Here is a 20,173-nt window from a genome sequence, read left to right as displayed (position 1 = left end):
GTGGCTAGGGCTGAAAATCTAGAGCAATTGTCCTCAGTGCTTCCACCGGCTCCTGTGCTCACAGACCTGAAATGGGCACCTCTAAAAATTCATCCTCCTCAAATGGTAAAACCTTTGGGGCTGGGGGAAGAAAAGAGTACAGAGCCTCTAAGGGAAAGAGATGTAGGTCTCCTTCACCAGGTCCTACTCCAGGAAGCCAGAAAACCTCTCAAATTGCCTTTGAGAAGGGTAGTTCAATGCCCCAGAAGGGTCCCTCTGGCACTCACTAAGTCACCAGGCGCTGTATTCAAGAACTGGCCTCTTTGGTACATTGGAAATTGCCCAGTACTGACACCTTGGTACCAATATAGCCAGTAATGATGACTATGGTTCTGATGCCCTTCATTTGCTTGCCTCCAGCACTGGCACCCTCAGTACTGAAACCCTACATGGTGTAAAGGATTCCCGTGGTACTGGACTCAATGCTGTTTGGAGTGAAAGTACCTTTACCAGTTCTGAAAGCATTAGCAGTACCAGTCAGGATATGGCCTGAGGGCTTGTCTCTACGGTGAGTTAGTGAGCATCAAGCTGGGATGCAAATCTGCAGAGATCTAGTGTGCCTCTCACTAACTGTCCATACAGAACCTTTTGCTGTGCACTAAAAATTCCTGAATGTGCTTTGACTTTCTGTAATAAGTTTGACCCAGTAGGGAACTTCTAGTGTGCAGCGGCAGGGTCCACACACAGTTTCTGTGCAGCACACTGCAGCGCTGTAGGTTAATATTGAAGCTTGCTGCTTACTAAATGATTGTATATACAAGTCATGAGTGTGTTCCCCTAATTCTATCTGGTACCTCTCTCTTTGCAAGAGGAATACTCCTCCTCTTCTGGCTCAGATAATAGCAGGGAGGTGTCACCGGTGCATTCCTTGAAGTCTAGGTATTCAGATCCGTACACCTTAGAGAGGGAGTTGAGGGATAATTTTTATTACCCCAGACATAGAGCTCTGAGACCTACTCCTTGGTATTTGCCCCCATGACCCTTGCATCATATAGGCACCATGGGAATTGCATCAGGCCAGAAGACCAGGTCTGCAACCCAGTCCACAAAGGGACATGACAGTCAACTCAAACTGCAGCTCTTTCAACAACAATCGGGCCTCTGATGAGGACTTAGAGGTGGAGGTCTATTCTATCCCAGCACCCATTTTTTCGTTCTCTAATTTCCACCTGACTATCTAATAACTTTTCTGTGTTAAAACCTTTATTCTTCTAACTATTTTGAGCAGGTTACATTGGATCTTCAGAACAACATCGAAAAATTTGGTGGTTTCCTACGATCTGCTCTGGATGTCCTCTCTCAAATTTTGGAACTTGCAACTCTTCAAGACATTGGAAAGGTGTGTTGCTTTATTTAATATAATGTGAAATGAGCCATATTTATAACATGCATAAGGAACCAAGTATTTAACAACATTTTAGTTCATCCTTCCAGTATTAGTGCTTGGAAAGGCTGACAGATCTTGGAGACAATGACAAAATATTGGCTTGCATAGTAAGTGAACTTTAAAGCATGGGTGTCATATCATCATTTTTCATATGGCATTTGAAAAGCAATGTGCTGGGATTATAATTGAATTTTAAGATTTGAAAGGCATTCTAATCCTTCTGGGGCAGCTAGATGGATTCCCCCTTGTGCAACCACCGTAAGCATGAATGGGACAGTTGTCCATGATTTGTTGTATGATTTGTACCTCACCACAGTCAGAATTTGGTGATTCTTTCATTTTTCGATTTGTGGAGTAAATATCCACACTTAACTAATTAAAACATCATCAGTAGGTATGTATGTAAAGTTATCTGCTGAAAAGCTGAATAATTTTGCATAATTTAAGATACAGTGCTTTCATTTTTCAAGAAAGTTAGAGATCTTTTGAGTTTTACTCTTATTATAGTCACATAATTATACTATATTTATATTAAATGAAGAAAGTAATTAGGTTTTGCCTTTTTTTTTTTCCTCGAGTTTGATATTTTCAGATCTTAATTTAACTGGGCTGTTAAACTTGGTGGTCTTTGACATACTTTAAAAAGTTTATATGAAAGTGTAGATTTAAATTGTAACTTTCTGGGTTTCTTTCTGGTACATATTTCTGGTTTTAAAGCCTACAGTTTGCATTTTTTTGGTCTGAGAATTATGTAATAATAGCTTCTCTTTTACTTCATGAAGAAATTTTGATTAAATGACTGTTAAACTTGTGTCTAGTGCGTTGAAGAGATTTTGGGATATCTGAAATCCTGTTTCAACAGAGAACCAATGATGGCAACAGTTTGTGTACAGCAGGTAAGGAAGTAACTTGTGTTTGTATTTGGGGGGTGGCAGTGTTAGCACTGAGTTAGCACAACTATTCTCATTCTGAAGGAAGGGAGTGTAGGGGAGCTTCATCTAAGAAACAACCTTGTAGTGGCCAGGGAGGATAGAATAGATAAATTCTTTTAGGTCACTTTAAATCACTTGAGTGATTTGTTCTGGAACCCCTTGTGCCATCTGAATAATTTCTCTTGACACACTAACTCTTATTAAAGGAGCTTTATTATTAAGTGTCAGGAGATGAATTATTCCAGTTACCTGGTTACAGAGGGCATTTAAGAGAGGGTAGGAAGTGCAGTTTAAAGGACTGGTAGGGAGTTGAGGGATCTGGGTACTATTCTTGACTTTCACATAGATTTCTTATGTGACCTCTGGGATACTTAATATGCCTGTTCTCATCCTCCCTTTTCCCCCCTGTCCTGATGACCCTCCCATTGAGGTGGTGAGGCTTAATTCATTGAGGTTCATAAATTATTTGATTCTTGAATTAAAGGTGTAATAGAATCACAATATTATTTTTGTATAATTCTTAATTTTATGGGTTTCTTTTATCCCTCAGCATAATGAGTTTCTGGCAGTGTATTGTTGAGGTTTATCTAACACCTATTTTAGGCTCTAATTTAAAAAAAATACAGAAGTAAACTAACTATTTTACTGTAAAGTTAATCAAATAATTAATTACAAAATTAGTACATTTTTAGAGTACCCTACTAAACACACAGACTTCCAACTATACCCACTCTTCATGGGTTCAGTAGTGTTGTCTATGATGTCCTAGTACTACCTAGTTCCAACAGCAAATAAAGAATCTTCTTATTCAAGGTAAACAACAAGCCATAAGATTCCATTCATATTTAAGTAAAGGTTTATTAAAAGGTATTTTAAAAATGTAGAAACGAAATCCAGTTTTCATAGCGTGGCATACCAGACTGATTACATATAGACATTTGGGGTGGACTCGCACAGTTGAGTATTTTGTGCTCGTGGCTTGTAATTCAGCCAGGGTAAGATACAGTATGTAGCTGCACTGTCCCAGGATCAAGGCTGGGACAGAGTCTCTCCCAGTTCAGTCCCTCTTCTTCCCCCTTTGCTAAATGGGGGGAAGTATGCTGCGCCATCTTTTTTCCCATGCTGCACTGGCACTATAAAGCTTTCTCTAGTACTGAAAGATTGAGTCAGTCTTGGATCTTATCTTAAGCAATGGCTTGTTCCAGCCTTGGAAGACTGAGCTTAGTTTGGAAGCCTGTCAGAGGGCTGTACCAGCCTGAAAAGATTTTGTTCAGCCTGGACAAAATATTGCTTTAAATCCAAGGGTGGGACTTGCTTTAGCAGGTCACTATATTGTTTTGAAGATGCCATGGGAATTTTTGTAACTTATGTCCATGTCTATGGGAACTAAAAGTGTTTAGTGTATATTTTCTTTATTTTTGAGGCTCCTGAGCTTATGAAGGGGAAAGAACCAGAAATAGTATTTGAGTCCATGACGCATAGTTGGCACATGTTAGACTACCGTGTGACAGCCTCATTCATAAAATGCTTTTTGGGAGGGTGGGGATTCAAGTCGTGTTGTTTCAAAAATATTCATTTTTTTCACATCTTTCCTTAGTTGCTGAAGTCTTTATTTGGAACAAATTTGGCATCTCAATATGATGGCTTATCGTCAAACCCCAGCAAATCTCAAGGCAAAGCCCAGCGTTTAGGCTCTTCTAATTTGAGGCCTGGTCTTTATCATTACTGCTTCATGGCCCCTTATACACACTTTACACAGGCACTTGCTGATGCAAGTCTAAGGAACATGGTACAGACAGAGCAGGACCATGATGCTTCAGGGTAACTCTTATTGTTTTTCCTGTGTATGTGGTATAGTGTGTTAACTTTCATCAGACTAATCAAAACATTCTAGCTGAAAACAATAAATCATAACATCATTAAAAGTACTGAACAGGGCTGTTGTGAAGTTATAAATTATTGATATCTCTTACATATTGAAATTATAATATATTGTTCATTTGTCAATAGCAGGAATTTTTCTTTTATAGTCTTTTGAAATAACATATTTTATCTTGCCTTTACTAATTTGATCTCTGGGATCATACTATATTTTGGATAGAACAAAAGTGCTTCACAAAGCAAAGTAGAAAATAAATTTAATGCAAAAATATAGCCTTTGTATATATCTATATTTAGAAGAAAATGTTAAGGTTATATGTGTGCTATTTAATAAATATTAATATTAATACTGGTGTGTTAAACTCTCTTTATTTTTCACTAATTGGAATTCATGTTGAGAGTCTTGAGAGGCAAAGGAATGGAGACTAAATTCTCCTCTCAAGCCTGCAGTTAGTCAGGTTACAAATATATTATAGGACAGTGTGCGGAAGTTTGCATTGCCTATACCCTTGCTGTACAGTAGATGTTCCAGTAAATTTGTACTCTTCAATTTTCTGGTTACTAAAATACTTGAAGTGAAGTAAATTTTTACTTTCTAATTTTCTCTTAGCTTACTAAAATACTTGAAGCAATCAAGCCCTATTACAAAGCTAATGTTAGGTAAATAAAATATTAGTAAGGAGTGTGCATGTAAGACTTTTCTCAAATGTATTCCTTTGTTTTAATTTTTTTATTTTGACAGGTGGTTTGATGTGCTGCAGAAAGTTTCTACGCAACTGAAAACTAGCCTTACAAGTGTAACAAAACATCGTGCTGACAAGGTATTTAAAATACGTTCTTAAAGAAAGAGTAGAATAAAAGGAGGGGAAAGATTTATCTTTTTATCCACATGAAGTTGTATTTTTAACAATTTTGGTTTTGAACTGGAATCTCGTGTAGACAATATGTGGCTTTAAACTGTTTTTTTTTCTTTTTCGTAGAATGCTATTCACAATCACATTCGCTTGTTTGAACCCCTTGTTATAAAAGCTTTAAAGCAATATACTACAACAACGTCGGTACAACTACAGAGGCAGGTTTTAGATCTACTAGCACAGCTGGTTCAGCTACGGGTTAACTACTGTCTTCTAGATTCGGATCAGGTTAGTTGCACTGTATTCTCATTTTGGTCAGTTTATAGCACATTCGAGAACTCTAGTTCTTAGAGGGACATTGCCAAGCTAAAATATTTTATTGTAAAAATAATTATCTTCCTTGTCCTACTAATAGCACCATAAATGGGAACTGATTTAAAATTGAAATTACAGAAATTGTATTTCACTCTTCAGGGCTATGAAGATCATGATCTATTTGTAGTTGGGTTCATATTCTTTGGTTGTCATGCACTATGTAGCATATGGGTGAATGAATAAATCCACAAAACCATTCATTTAGAAATAATAATTTCTAAATTATCAAAACTTCATTTGGAAATGTAATAGCCTATCTCACTGCCAAACCATTTTATTACAATGAAGATTATTATATAGGAATATGTTATAATTACAAGTAGGGAAAAGGTGGTTTGGTTGTCAGAATCATTCTGATTACTACTTAATCAAAGTAGGCAAAGATGGAGATCTTAATTTTATATTCCCAATATGTGACATTGCGAGAATAGATTAAATTGTAGGTTATCTGCCTCGCTGCTATTTGCATACATTATCAACTTGAGAATTTTCTCCAAAACATACTTAATGAGGATCTGGGGACATGAATCTGCAAGTTTTATACCCACTAGCACTTATTAATCACCATCTAACTCAGTGGTTCTCAAACTTTTGTACTGGTGACCCCTTTCACATAGTAAGCTTCTGAGTGTGACACCCCCCCCCCATAAATTAAAAACACTTTTTAAATATATTTAACACCATTATAAATGCTGGAGGAAAAGCGGGGTTTGGGGTGGAGGCTGACAGTTCGCAACCCCTCATGTAATAACCTCGCAATCCCCTAAGGGGTCCTGACCCCAAGTTTGAGAACTCCTGATCTAACTTATACACTGAATAAATAGGGATCCTCTGGAAATAACATTACTCTGGATTCTCATTGATGTAAAGGTGCAAAATTTGCCCCTTTCAGTAAGGATATTTTCAGTTTTCAAAGGTTACTTCAAGTTTTCTGATGTCTCTGGGATGCCTCATATGAGAAGTAGGGCTAGGTAGAGCACTGATAGCGGAGGTGGGGGGTGGGTGGGGTGGGGGAGTTGCCCATCCTGTGGTGAGGGGTTCCCCTAGGCTTCTCCTAGTGTAGTGGGTTGCAGTAGCACCCAGATAGGGCCAAGTGCTGGGCACAGAGAGATGTCGACCCTATGCCAAAGAGCACCGGATGCAAGTTGGGCTCCTGCTCCATGACTTGGGCTCCTTGGCACTAGTGTAATACAAATAATTATAAAAAAAAAAATTACATGATGTAATACATAATGTATAAAGTACTACGGGGCTGAATTAAGGATGCATGACAATAAGCATTTTGGTATTTGCTGATATTTGCATGCTTTGCTTTGCAGCCTTCATCGTCTTTTAACATACCTTATCAAATTATTTTTTCTGTGTTAATTAAAGCACAGATGTTTCTGGTACTGACTAGTCCATAGGGGAGACTGTCCCGAGGAATTTAGACTTTAAATATTATGGCTATTAATATGTACCATAGCATGGCTACACCTAACTGGTTTCAAGACTGAGCTTGATAACTTTATGGAAAGTATGGTATGGTGAGATTGCCTACTATGGCATGTGGCCCATCTGTAACTGCTAGTAGCAAAATGTCTCCAGCTGCTGTTCTGCTAAATGGCCGGGGCTCTGAGTTACTACAGTGAATTCTTTCCCAGGTGTCTGACAGACAGGTGGGTCTCACTGATTGCCATATGTGAGGTTGGAAAGGAATTTTTCCCCAGATCAGATTGGCAAAGACCTTCTGAGTTTTCACCTTCCTCTCCTGTGTGGGGCATGGGTTACTTGCTAGTTTGAACTAGAGTAAATGGTGGATTCTCTGTAACTTGATGTACTTTAAATCATGATTTGAGAATGTCAGTAACTGACCCCAAGGTTATGGGTGTATTACAGGAGTGGGTGGGAGGGATTCTGTGGCCTGCGATGTTCAGGAAGTCAGACTAGTTGATCACAATGGTCCCTGCTGGTCTTCAAGTCTGAGTCTGTGGCTGACTAGCACTACATTTTTTTTTTAACTACAAGGCAAAAAGTAACACTTTTTTTTATATATTAGTACAGCACTATCCACAGAAAGTCTGTGTGACATCCATATATAATGAGTATTAAAACATCTGTATATAGCAAGTTTTAAACATCCAGCCAGCCCTAAAAACTATTAATGCTGTCCTGCACCATCCTATAATTAAGGTTATATATTGTTATATATTACCAGCTGGAATTGTCTGTTAATGTTACTCCTGGGGGAATTCTGCACAGAAAATGCATTCTGCCTGAGAAGTGCTGCAGTTCTGCCTTTCGCCCACCAGAGTCTGCTGTGGCACCAGAACAGCTAGCTGTCTAGTGAGCCTTGCAGAGCTAGTACAGCTAAAGTTGTTATTACGAAAGGGGCTAAAGGTTACTCATTAAGTCTAACTGGTCATTGTTGTTACCCACTGTAAGAACCCCCATAGAAAGCAGTGATGTCATACAATCCTGCACCTGGTTATTAACAGTACAGGTGCCAGCAACAGCCAGGAGGCAGCTGCGTTCATCACACCACCCTGCCCACAGAGCCAGGTTAGGAGGCATGGGATATTGGGGGGTGGGGGGGACAGATAGAGTGGGGCACACGGGGCTACTGGGTGGTCACAGACTGGGGTTCTGCAGGGCTAGTGGGGCATGGGCTCAGGAGCTAGTAGGGCAACCACATCGAGCCAGGGTCTGAATGGGAGGGGGAGACTACAGGGCCACATGGGGATGTGCGGGGGGGGATGGCAGGGCCAAACGGGGACAGGGGGAAGGTGGACTGCAGGGACACATTGGGATGGAGACAGATATGCCTGACTGACAATGACAGTCTGTGTGTCAGTGAGGTTCTGCATGGGGGAGGCTCCCCAACTCCCTAACAATTCCTCCGTCCATTTCTCTCTTCTCCCACTCCCCTCCCACCCCCATGTTCTGTACTTCTCCCATCCACACCCAACAACCCTCCAGATTCATTCCCAGGGTCCTTCCCTCTCCCTCAGCTCTTTCATTACTTCTGACTTCCCCAAGCCTCTGCACTGTTTCTGAGGGGTGCGGGAAATACGGTTCTGTGTTGTAGTTTAAATGAATTATTACTCAAAGTTCTGTATTAATTTGCCTATTTGTCAAACATTTCCCGAATTTTTTTTAATTTTTTTTTTTTGGTCTGTATTGTTAGACATACTTGCTGACAGGTATTTTGAAATAAATTATCAAAATATTTGAAACTGGCGTGATTATATTGTGTTATTTTGATGAATAAAATATGCAGAATTTTGCGGAATTCTTAATTTTTTGTCACAGAATTTATCCAGGAGTAAAATTTATATATGAAAGAAAAACCTTATTTTGATGCATAAGTAGAAGGGATCAGAGTTAAATTTGAAGTTTCAATATTAAATCTACATTAGCTAATTTAAGCTCATGTTTTTTCAACCATAACACTTCATTAAATGTTAGATTTTTGTATAAAATATATAATGCTGTCATGTAAATGTATGTAAATTATAAAGTTGCAACACAGACTCAAATTCTCTTCTAAGCGTTCATGTATTGTCGTAGGTAAGGCTATGATTTTGTCACGGATATTTTTACTAAAAGTCCGGGACAGGTCATGGGCAATAATGAAAAATTCACGGAAACCTGTGACCTGTCCCTGATTTTTACTAAAATATCCATGATAAAATGAGGAGCCTGGGCAGCTGCGGGTGGGCTGTGACCTGCAGGGTCCCCCGACTCTGGGGGTGGCAGGAAGTGGCGGGGGTCCCATGCTGCCCCAAGTGGCAAGGAGCTCCAGGGGTCCTCCCCACCCAGTGGCGCTGGGAGCTGTGGGAGATCTGCCTGCCGCTGGCAGCAGAAGACCCTGCAGCTCCCAGCTGGAGCTGGCTGAAGTCACAGAATGTGTGACCTCTGTGGCTAAATTGCAGCCTTAGCCATAGGTAGGACCCTAGCAAATTCACGGCCATGAAAAACGCGTCATGGATCGTGAAATCTGGTCTTCTGTGCTTTTACACTACACTATACAGATTTCATGGGGGAGACCAACATTTCTCAAATTGGGGGTCCTGATGCAAAAGTGAGTTGCAGGGGGGTTGCAAGGCGATTTTAGGGGGTTTGTGGTATTGCCACCCTTATTTCCACACTGCCTTCAGAGCTGAGTGGCTGGAGAGCAGCAGCTGTTAGGTGCCCAACTCTGAAGGCAGTGCCACACCAGCAGCAGTGTAGAAGTAAGGGTAGCAGTACCACCACCCCACCTACACTGATCTTGCGATTCCCCCCCATATCAAACTCTTTTTTGGTTCAGGATTGCTACAATTACAGCATTGTGAAATTTCAGATTTAAATGGCTGAAATAATGAAATTTACTATTTTTAAAATCCTGTGGCCATGAAATTGACCCAAATGGATCCTGAATTTGGTAGTACCCTAGCTGTAGGAAACTCTTCTGAACATCTTATAGCAAAGTGTGGGAAGCTGTGCTTTTCATCTGTTTACCCATAGATGTACTTTTAAATCTTCATCTGCCAGTTTAGTTTTAGATCAGAAATGAATATTGACCCAATATTATGCCACTCTAAATGTATACAGTTCTTAACGCTTATTTTTATCCTGTTTTCAGGTGTTTATTGGATTTGTGCTAAAGCAGTTTGAATACATTGAAGTGGGACAGTTCAGGTAAAATCAGACATATAAAATCTCTTCCTTCTATAGTAGGATTATGGGATATAATCACACAGGTCAATTGAAGAGTTTGGGTTAATCTCTTGTTGAATTTTACTATTTCTTCGGAATGTTTGTTTTAAGAAAGGGAATGGATCTAGAGGAAATAACTAGCTGCTTTGAACTATCCCTTGTCCCACTAGCACTATTACGTCTTTTTTTCCCAAAAACCTGCAGTGATTAGTTCTGACATCTTTAAGGCCCCACATTTCCATTTACATCCATCCAGAGTGTAGTGTCTGTCCACCAAAGGAGGAGAGTTCCATTGTAGGTCATGTGTTTTCCATTTCCTGTAATCCCATGGCAGCTTCTTCAAGGGGTTTGGGCACTATGTAATGGGAGGGGTTGGGGAGCAAAGTGCAAGAAATATAATCCTAATCTATATTAATTTGTACTACTTCTGCTGTATTGAAAAACTCTCTCTCTCTCTCCCTGGGGAATTTCAGAGGGAATCTGTAATTTGGGGGATCCATGCATTCTGGTTGTGAAAACTCTTTATTGCCAGTTTTTGGCTCAACAGTCAGCATTAATTTTATATTGAAAAAATAACATTGGGAATGTTGTTTAGATTTTTAGTGGGAGCTGAGAGTTGTGTGTGTTCCTGAGCCACATACTTTCAAAAGAGGAGGTAGGAAGGAACGGAGTAGGGGGATGTCTCAAGTGTAGAGGAGCTTTAAAAAATTGCATTTTAATAAAAATAAAAACTAGCAAATATACTCAGAATAGCAAAGAGAAGAAAATAAGCACGGAATCATTACATTAGGAACTATTTTTGTACTCCTCTAAATTCATTTTAAAAAAGCAGTTAAAATAAATGGGACATGCTGTAACAGCGTTAAGCTACTCCAGGGCATGTATTACTAGGCTATTTATGCACTATTGGTGCCTGAAGATGGGATGCCTCCAAAGTGCCTTCTCTTAATGCATGTTTTATTGCTTACTGCCATTGCTTTACATAACGAGTTTTAAAAATATCACTGTTGTCTCCAAACGATGCTTTGTTTCCGAACTGCCATTCCATTTTGATTGTTCAGCAGGATTTCCAGTTTGATGTAGATTAGGAATGTCGCCTTGCTGACTAAGTGGATAATAGCCAACAGATGATCATTTATTGTTCTAAGCAGAGGGGTTAATTAATAGTAACTTGTTTGTTTTTAAGTACTGCAGTTTTCCCTACAGCTTTGACAAGCCGTCAGCTTTTGTCACGCATACATATGGTAGTTTGTAATCCATGTTTTATTCCATTTTGTTAAACTGTCCATCAAGATTGTAACTTCCCCGTTTTACATTTTAAAATTTATATTTAAGAGAATTTTTTTAAAAAATGGCACCTTGCTCTCATTTGTAACTAGTTACACTGGTTTTGAAGAACTAGCATTCAGATATGTTGCAATTTTCACATTCTAATTACAAACAATTTTTAGCTATTTTTTCCTCTTCCCTTGTTTTTAATAGGGACACTGCATGCAAGCAGGATCTGTTTCTTAATTTGTCAATTTAATTCCCACCTAAAAGTATGATGCCCCCATCTTTTCCTTCAAATCTTTCCTTAAAACATACTTCTTTAAGCCTACAAAATCCAGTCCTGCTGCCAGTCCCTCCCTTCTGGCCTTAAAATCTGAGTCAATTACCAAAATAAGCAATAAACACTAAGCCAGTCTTTAAAAAAAAAAAAATCATGGAATTATGGTATAAACTTCACTTTGCTTGCTTTCTATTATATCTCATCTTCCAATCTTCATCTACATGCTGGCTATCAGGTTGTAAACTTCTCAGTGCAGGGTCTTTGCCTTCCTTTTGCTTTGTAAAGCACCTAGCACACCTTTGATGTTTATATAAACATGATCTGAATTGGTGTTTCAGTGTTTCTGCTGCTTAACCTCTACATCCATTTAAATAGATCTTGTTTTCATGTAAATTAATCTTTCATAATGAGGCTGGTGGTACTATTCTTTTTTGCATTGTAATCCTTGATTTGCATTAGTTCTAGTTCATATGAACAAAAATGTTAGTAAGTAAGCTAATATTGAGAAATTCAATACATTCAACTTTTAAATAAGATCTTGTAGTAAAAAATGGGGCACAGAAATGCCTGAAATACTATATAGAAGTAGAAGAGTATGTTCATGAATTTTCCATGAAACATAAGCAGATTATTTTTCTACTGTATAGAACTGACCTGTATGTTTAATAAAGGGAAGGTAGTGTGTATTGACATTTTTCTTTTGTTCCAGGGAATCCGAGGCAATTATCCCTAATATCTTTTTCTTCCTGGTATTATTGTCTTATGAGCGATATCACTCCAAACAGATAATTGGAATTCCTAAGATTATTCAGCTGTGTGATGGTATCATGGCCAGTGGAAGGAAAGCTGTTACACATGGTAACTTAAAAACCAAAACAGTGAAACTACTAACAATTTGCAGAATACTAAAAAGAATATACATTGCTGTGCTAAGGAATGCTGGGCTCATGCTGATCAGCCCAGAAAACACTTGTATGGTTTTCTTGTATTTTTTTTTCAAACTACATTTTTCACATATTAAACCTAGTTCAAAGGTATGAACCTACTCCCGACAGAAAATATTATTTATCCCATTTACACTACTGCCACAATTATGCATAATTAGCTATTTTTGTTCAGAGCAATTAGGAGATTTGAGTTTAGAAGAAAAGCTATAAGTTAAGTATGTTTGAGCTGCTTAGGTAAGATTGTATACTGTCTGCCTGGTTCTACCAGTGATATCTGTCCCTTGCTTTCTCATAAAATGTATGACGAAAGAAACAGTTGCTTTAAATTTGGAGTTACCAGTTTGTTACAATTACTGAATTGATATTTAACATGGCAACATAACACCCTCTGTTACCTTTTATACAATACATTGCTAGCACAGAAAAAAGGAGACTTAGATTTTGATCTAAATGTCTGATATCTAATTTTAAAACGTTCCAAAATGTTGCATGTGTGTATGTGTATGTAAAATCAGAAAAAATTACTTGCATGCTACAACCATGACAAAATTTCTGCTTGTAATGAGGATCTTTAGGAGTTTTCTGTCTAATTTTAAAAGTAAAATAATAATGAAAATGGTGGCTAAACAATATTTAATAGCAACATAATTATGTTATTAGGGCTTGTTAATTATTTCAATAGTAGGTTAACACAGCTGTATTTTTGAAAGGTTTTGATGAATCTGCTTTAATATTACCTTTATTTGCCTTCCTTTTGGAAAAAGAACATTGGAAGCCTTTCCTTATTCCAGAACTGTTGGTGTAAGAGTTGCATAGATTGTACTGAGAAAGGCATGTCTTTTGAAAAATGTGTAAAATCCTGAAGGGGTAAAGGTCAACTGTCTCTAACAGTGACTTAGACTCTGCTTTAGCAGGGATGAAGGAACACAGATATGGAAATGACTTAAGTTTTCCGCAGGTATTCATAGAAACCTTACAATTTAAGTGCTAGTTTTCAGTAATAAAATTGCTGGGAGTTAGAATCTTCTTGTACTAGTCAAAACTAACCTGCATTTAATATTGAAATATGAAACATCTTAATTTTAGCTATACCAGCTCTGCAACCCATTGTCCATGATCTCTTTGTATTACGAGGAACAAATAAAGCTGATGCTGGAAAAGAACTGGAAACACAAAAAGAGGTGGTGGTTTCAATGCTGCTAAGACTTATCCAGTATCATCAGGTAAGATAAGTGGACAGATTAGTGTGTCTGTGTATGTTTTATAATGTGAATTATTCGTTAGACTGGCCACACTTAAGACATTTCAGGTGACATTTATCCCTCTCTGAACAAATCCTGATTAGTCAGACTTTGTTCTGAGAGCTTTCTTGGTGTGCAGGATAAAAAATTTATTGCTTTCTGGCCCTTCCCATAATTGGTAGGCATAAGAGTACAAACGCAAACAATAAAAGCATTCATTATTTCATACATTTATATAATAGGGCAGAAAGGTAGATTTCATATATAGTGCAAAGTATTGTCCTTTGTTTATTATTTATATTAGAGTAGCACTGAAAGGCCACAGTCAGATTCAGGATCTGCATTGTGCCAGGACCTGTATGAACACATAGTGAGACAGTAGTTTCCCTGAGTGATAGTCTAATTTAAGACAAGATGCAATAAGTGGGTGTAACTAAAAACAGGAGAAAATGGGGGAGAGAGTATATAGATAATTAAGGCTAAGATTTTGTCACACTTTTTTTTTTTTTTTTTTAGTAAGTCACAGACAGGTCTCGGGGAGTGGCCAACACCTCCAGTGCTCCAGTGGCTCAGAGCTCCAGGCTGCCCACTGCGGTGCCTCAGAGGTCCGGGTGGCCCTTGCTGGCTGAAAGCTCTGGCCCTGCCACCCTAGGGCTGAAGCAGAAAATGTCATGGAGGTCTCTGAAAGTCATGGAATCCATGACCTCCATGACATAATCTTATCCATAGCAACAATCATAGGAATGCTTAGTTACATAGGTTTTTATGGAAACAACTAGATGATTGCTAGTAATTTACTTTTTATAAGATATAACTACAGACAAGTAAAAAACAAACTAACTTATGACTAGTCACCTAGCCATTGACAGATGTCATTTTATCAATAGCCTCACTGTTAAGATGGGTCTTGAAGGATTTTTTGGAGAACAGTGTAGAGGTCATATGGACGAGTACAGCGAAGACCTTACAGGCATATTGGGAGACAGGGGGGGAAAAAAGCATAAAGGTGCTTGTGAAAGAAGTGATCTGGAATCTTTTTGCTTATTCTAGACACTTAACATAAGCGTAATACTTTTTTTTTTTAATTGAACTTCATCCAGTTGTGGAATGCTGCTCTTGTGTGTATTAATGTGAGGAATGTGCCTTTTTGAGTACAATTGAAGAGGCAACTCTTTATTTATTTTTTATTTTTTTCTAATTTAGTTATAACATCCAAATTTCTAGCAAACCTTATTTTTTGTGTCAGAGTTCAGACTGAAATTAATTTCTGCAACTAAAATTTTATAGGTTGATAGTGAATTTATAGTTTTATATAATTAGTCATAAAATAGTGTTTGGGTACATTTTTTGACATTTAAACTGTTATTCACATAAAGTGTTCTGACATTATCTGACGTTAACTATGTATTCACATATAGGTTATTTTTAGCCTTTAGTGTTGTCTAGAGTACAGGAGTTTCTAATAGACATCTGGAATAGCTAGTATTAGGACCTGATATTGCAAACTGCTCTACACAAACGGACCCTGCATCTGTGCAGAACTCCACTGACTTTTGTTCCACTCAGATAGAACAGCTTGCAAGATCTGAGTTTTAATGTATGTCCCATTTCCATTCTTCCTTTCATTAAGACAGGAGCAAATACAGATATATGAAGACTTTTACTTGCCAACTACCAGTGTTTTGCTTTTCTTCCCACTCCCCATGCATTTCATCTCATACTCTATTCTTCCCACTGTTGGACTAATCACTTGTAAATTTTGGCTTTACAAAGCACAGAAAATTTTGCTTTTATTGGTTTTTAAAAAAAAAATGATCTGGGAAATACCAGGTATTTTGGTTGTCATAAACGACGATATCTGAGAGAGAAACTTGTTCTTTTTATAAATTCTAGCCTGAAATGAATTTTTTAGTATTGTCCATAGACGTATATTTCATTTCTTCTCCTGGATTTACGTAGTTTTATTTCTTGTATGCCTGAATGTGTAAAAATGTTATCTAAGTGAGCAGAATAGGAATACTGTCTCTCTTACTCTGTGAAAGTAAAGGCCAGGTGAAGCAGGAGAACAGTATATATTTGATAGTTTAAGATGATCTTAAATCATCCTTGTGAAACACCTTGCATAACTTTTTGGTTTTGGGGAAAATGATAGTTTTATTAACTGTTCACTCCCTCAACTATACTATTTAAATATGCCATTTTCTAAAGTGCAGGTGTGTTTGTTTTGCATGGGGGGTTGGGATATTTTCTTCAGGTGCTGGAGATGTTCATCCTAGTACTGCAACAGTGTCACAAAGAGAATGAAGACAAATGGAAAAGACTGTCCCGACAGATAGCAGATATCATTCTCCCAATGTTAGCAAAACAACAGGTTAGTATCTAACTTTATTGATTTTATCCTTATGTATCAATTTTGCTTTTATTACATGAAAGCAATATTCTGCCTACAGTCTGCAAGTAAATATAAATACTGGAAACTATTTTACTAAAATAGGTTTATATATATATGAAAGACTTTGTAAATATAGTGTTCAAGATAAAGCCTCCCATTCATTCTTAATGGGGCTGATAATGAAGAATAATTTCTGTATAATTTCATATATACTTATAGATTGTCATTTTTAAATAATTTTAAAATCACAAAAGACTAATTTTGTAGATAAAAACTATTTGTAGTGTCTTCTAATATATCTCAGTTTAGAGTTAAGTCCATAATTGCTCTAAAACTTTATAGCTAATACAGCTCACTGTGCTTACTATATGGTATCAAGTCTTTTTTCTTCTTTACGTACAGAATGTCATTATTATTTGGCATTATAATCAGACAATATAATCATTGGTCAGTGACCTTATTTTACAACCTATTTTAATGAACAAAATAAAAATTGTAATGAAATTTGTTTACTTGAAACTGGTTTGGTCATCTGTAATTGCCTGTTAACTTTATTTTTAATGTTTTTAAGTTACATTTTTAGGTGTCTTTATTTTCTCTATTAAATAACTTAGTCTGACAAAATTGCACTTTTGTAAATCTTGTGACATAGCTGAATATGGGAGAAGTTAAGTGTTAGGACCTGGATCACAGGAAAACTGGCATTATCTGGACCTTATTGCACATTACTCCACTTAAGCAGATCCCAGCTTCTGTGTGAAGACTCATTGAAGTCCATGGGTGCAGAGTAATTTACAGGGTTGGAGACCTCATGAGCTCCATATAAGTTTGTAGCCAAACCTGAGATCTGTGTGCAACTTGAAGGTGGCCAACAAATGAAGCTCAGTTTTTCCTTTGAGTGCTGATCCCTTTGTGTATTCCACATGTGGGTGCACATGTTTGCTATGCATGTGAGTCTGGAAATTCTAATAAGTAGTGTCTGTTGGTCTGCGCATGAGCAATAGTTCTTGTGCTCCAGATTGATGGCATAAGAGGCAGTGTGGGCCGATGCCTCTCCGGTTCCTCCTTATCGTCACATGGCCTGAGTCAGAATCTGTGTCCAGTTTCTCCAGATTTTCTCTTTGATGCCCTGTAAATGGCTATTGTAAATAGTTTTATATTAGCATAGTTAGTTTTATAGTATAGTGTAGCTTGTTCTTTCTGTGCACTGGGGACACCCTCCCTGTGGCCTGGGACAGTGCCAGGGGTTCAGTAATACGTCTTCTGCCTTTGCTCCTTCTCTATGAGCAACAATCACCAACACTGTCTCTATTGCTTGGGTGAGACACATATTGGGATACCACTGGTGGAGTTTCAGGATTCCCAGCACTGGCTCCTGAATATTTTGCTGCTTGCAAGTCCAGGGAATATGGTGCTCCCTTTTAATGAGGCCATCGTGGAGCCAGCCATAGTGGTCTGGCATACTCCAGCTCCTGTGCCCCCAGATGTAAGAGGGCTGAGAGATCATCTACATGAAATGATGAAATCATCATCTATTTCATCTGCACCAAAGGGGCTGGATTTCTTTTCTCCCATCCAGCTCTAAACTCCCTGATGATACAGGCAGCCATAGGGAGAGCATGGTCACAACTTCCGAAGAGCACCACAGCTGACAAGGGCTCAAAGAGGCTGGACCTCTTGGGCGGGGGTAGGGGGGAAAGGGTCTTCCTTGACAAGTCTGAAATTTTGTATTGCTAACCGTCAGAGCTTGTTTGTGAAATTATGATTTTAACAGTTACTTCAGGCTGGCTGACTTTAAAGACAAGCTTCCCCCTGAGGACAGAGCCCAATTTTAGTCCTTCATAGAGGAGCGCAAGTTAGTGGCTAAGACTTCTCTTTAAGCTGCAGTGGATGCAGCAGATACAGCATCTAGTGGCTTGGTCACTGACATAGTTATGAGGTGTGAGTCTTGGCTTCCCTCTTTGGGGCTACTCAGGAAGGTCTAGAATACCATACAGAACCTTTCTTTAGACAAGTCAGATTTGTTTAATGAGAAAATGGATGAGTCCATATACTTGTTGGAAGACTCAAGGTCAACTCTCTGGTCACTGGGAATTTACACTCTAATCCCCAGGAGAAAACACCAGAGGCAGGTGTATAGGCCAAAGCCACCCCCTCTACAGATGTTGTATGACCTGTCCAGATGAGGCTCTGCTTAAACATCAGAAGGTTCAGAGGCCTCAATTTTCAGCCCCCTCTGTTACCATGACCTCTGCCCATTCCCAGCCACTCAATAAGGGCTACTTTTGATGCCTCAGTAGAGATCCACCCATCACTATTGATGCCACCCACTTCTGGCCCCCCTTTATCTGTGGGGACCATCTCTCACTTTTTGCCTGCAATTGGGACTCCGTCATGGTATAGAGTTGGGTCCTGGAATATTCTTGATGGATAATTTCTAGGTTTCTCACTCTCCCTCCCCACAAACCCACTTCCTGGTCCATTTTCAGGAACCACTCTCACTAGGTGATTCTTCAACAGGAGGCAGACTCTCTTTCAACGAGGGGCAATAGAAAGAGTGTCACCTTGGTATCAAGGGAGAATGTTCTATTCCCCTTATTTTAGTCCCCAAAAAGACCTTCAACAACTAAACATCTTTATTCAAAAGCCAAAATTCACATTGTTACTCTATCATTGATAGTCCCCTTCCTACAGGAAGGGACATGGTTCACAGCTCTCAATACGAAGGATGCTTATTTTCATGTTAGATATTTATCTATCCAACAGCAATTGGTTTTGAGTGGGTCAGGAACACTTCCAGTTCAGAGTCCTTCCCTTTGGACTAGCAACAGGACCCAGAGTATTCACAAAGGTTTTCTTTGTGGTGGCAGCCCAGATGAGATGGTTGACTCCTGGTGGGTCACTCCAGCCAAGAAGTCAGGTTGACGACTTGGTTCCTGTTCCATCTTTTAGCAGCACTGGGTGTCTGCATGAACAAAGAAAAGTCCATTTTAACATCCACACAGACTCTAAACTTGATTGGGGTGATACTGGACTCCATTTCAGCAAGAGCTTTCCTCCCCGTGGAAAGATTTCAGTTGATAAGTAATCTGATAGTCTTTGGTCTGTGAGTTATCTGTACTATGGTCAACGTATGCCTTGCTCTTCTAGGCCACGTGGCCTTGTTCACTTACGTGGGCACTATTCGCCAGGCTTCATTTATGATGCTTGCAGGCCTGGCTTTGGTCAGTCTTCTCACAAGACAAGAGTCACATCAACACCAGAGTGACTGTCGAATTTGGAACGAGTGAGAGTAGGCATCCTCTGCAACACTCCCACCCTCCATGTCACTATTGTAGCACATGCATCCCTTCTGAGTCAGGTTGCTGACTGAACAACCACACCAGACAAGGTACCTGGACCCCATCAGAGGCCAGACTGCTTTTCATTCTACTGGATGTCAGACAACTGTCTTTTACATAAAGAGGATGTAAAAGATCTCTTCTCCTCCGTCTAGAAGCAGTAAGGCTTTGGGACTGGTGCATCAGATACTGCATCACCATCTGTCAGGGTTCCTTCCCCACTCTGGGGTACAAATGTGGGGACCTGCATGAAAGACCCCCCTAAGCTTATTCTTACTAGCTTAGGTTGAAACTTCCCCAAGGCACAGATTTCTTTCTTGCCTTGGGATCGCTGCACACCACCAAGTGATTTTAACAATCAGGGAAAAGACCACTTCGAGTCCTATTCCTCCCAAAATATTCCCCCAAGCCTACACCCCCTTTCCTGGGGAAGGCTTGAGAATATATCCTCACCAAATGGTTACAAAGGGACTACAGACCCAAACCCCTGAGTCTTAGAACAATGGAAAAATCAGTCAGGTTCTTTAAAAAGAAGGATTTTATTTAAAGAGA

General features: G+C 38.9%; 1 protein-coding gene across 3 annotated transcripts in view; it reads left to right on the top strand.

The window, feature by feature from the left end:
• The window catches only part of HTT (huntingtin), a 190,995-nt gene that overhangs the window by 91,767 nt on the left and 79,055 nt on the right, over positions 1-20,173 (top strand). For all 3 annotated transcript variants that reach the window (XR_006280578.1, XM_038399202.2, XM_038399201.2), the window contains 9 exons: positions 1,268-1,378; positions 2,245-2,322; positions 3,956-4,179; positions 4,982-5,060; positions 5,220-5,381; positions 10,075-10,130; positions 12,410-12,558; positions 13,734-13,870; positions 16,143-16,259. Coding sequence is in view for 2 of the 3 variants with exons in the window: in XM_038399202.2 (XP_038255130.1) it covers positions 1,268-1,378; positions 2,245-2,322; positions 3,956-4,179; positions 4,982-5,060; positions 5,220-5,381; positions 10,075-10,130; positions 12,410-12,558; positions 13,734-13,870; positions 16,143-16,259 (1,113 nt within the window). In the remaining variant the exon portion in view is untranslated. The remainder of the gene's footprint in view (positions 1-1,267; positions 1,379-2,244; positions 2,323-3,955; positions 4,180-4,981; positions 5,061-5,219; positions 5,382-10,074; positions 10,131-12,409; positions 12,559-13,733; positions 13,871-16,142; positions 16,260-20,173) is intronic.

Source organism: Dermochelys coriacea, chromosome 4 (genome assembly GCF_009764565.3).
Source record: "Dermochelys coriacea isolate rDerCor1 chromosome 4, rDerCor1.pri.v4, whole genome shotgun sequence".
Classification (NCBI taxonomy): domain Eukaryota; kingdom Metazoa; phylum Chordata; order Testudines; family Dermochelyidae; genus Dermochelys; species Dermochelys coriacea.
Note: the sequence above shows the minus strand (reverse complement) of the source record. Positions and strands in the feature narration are given on the sequence as shown.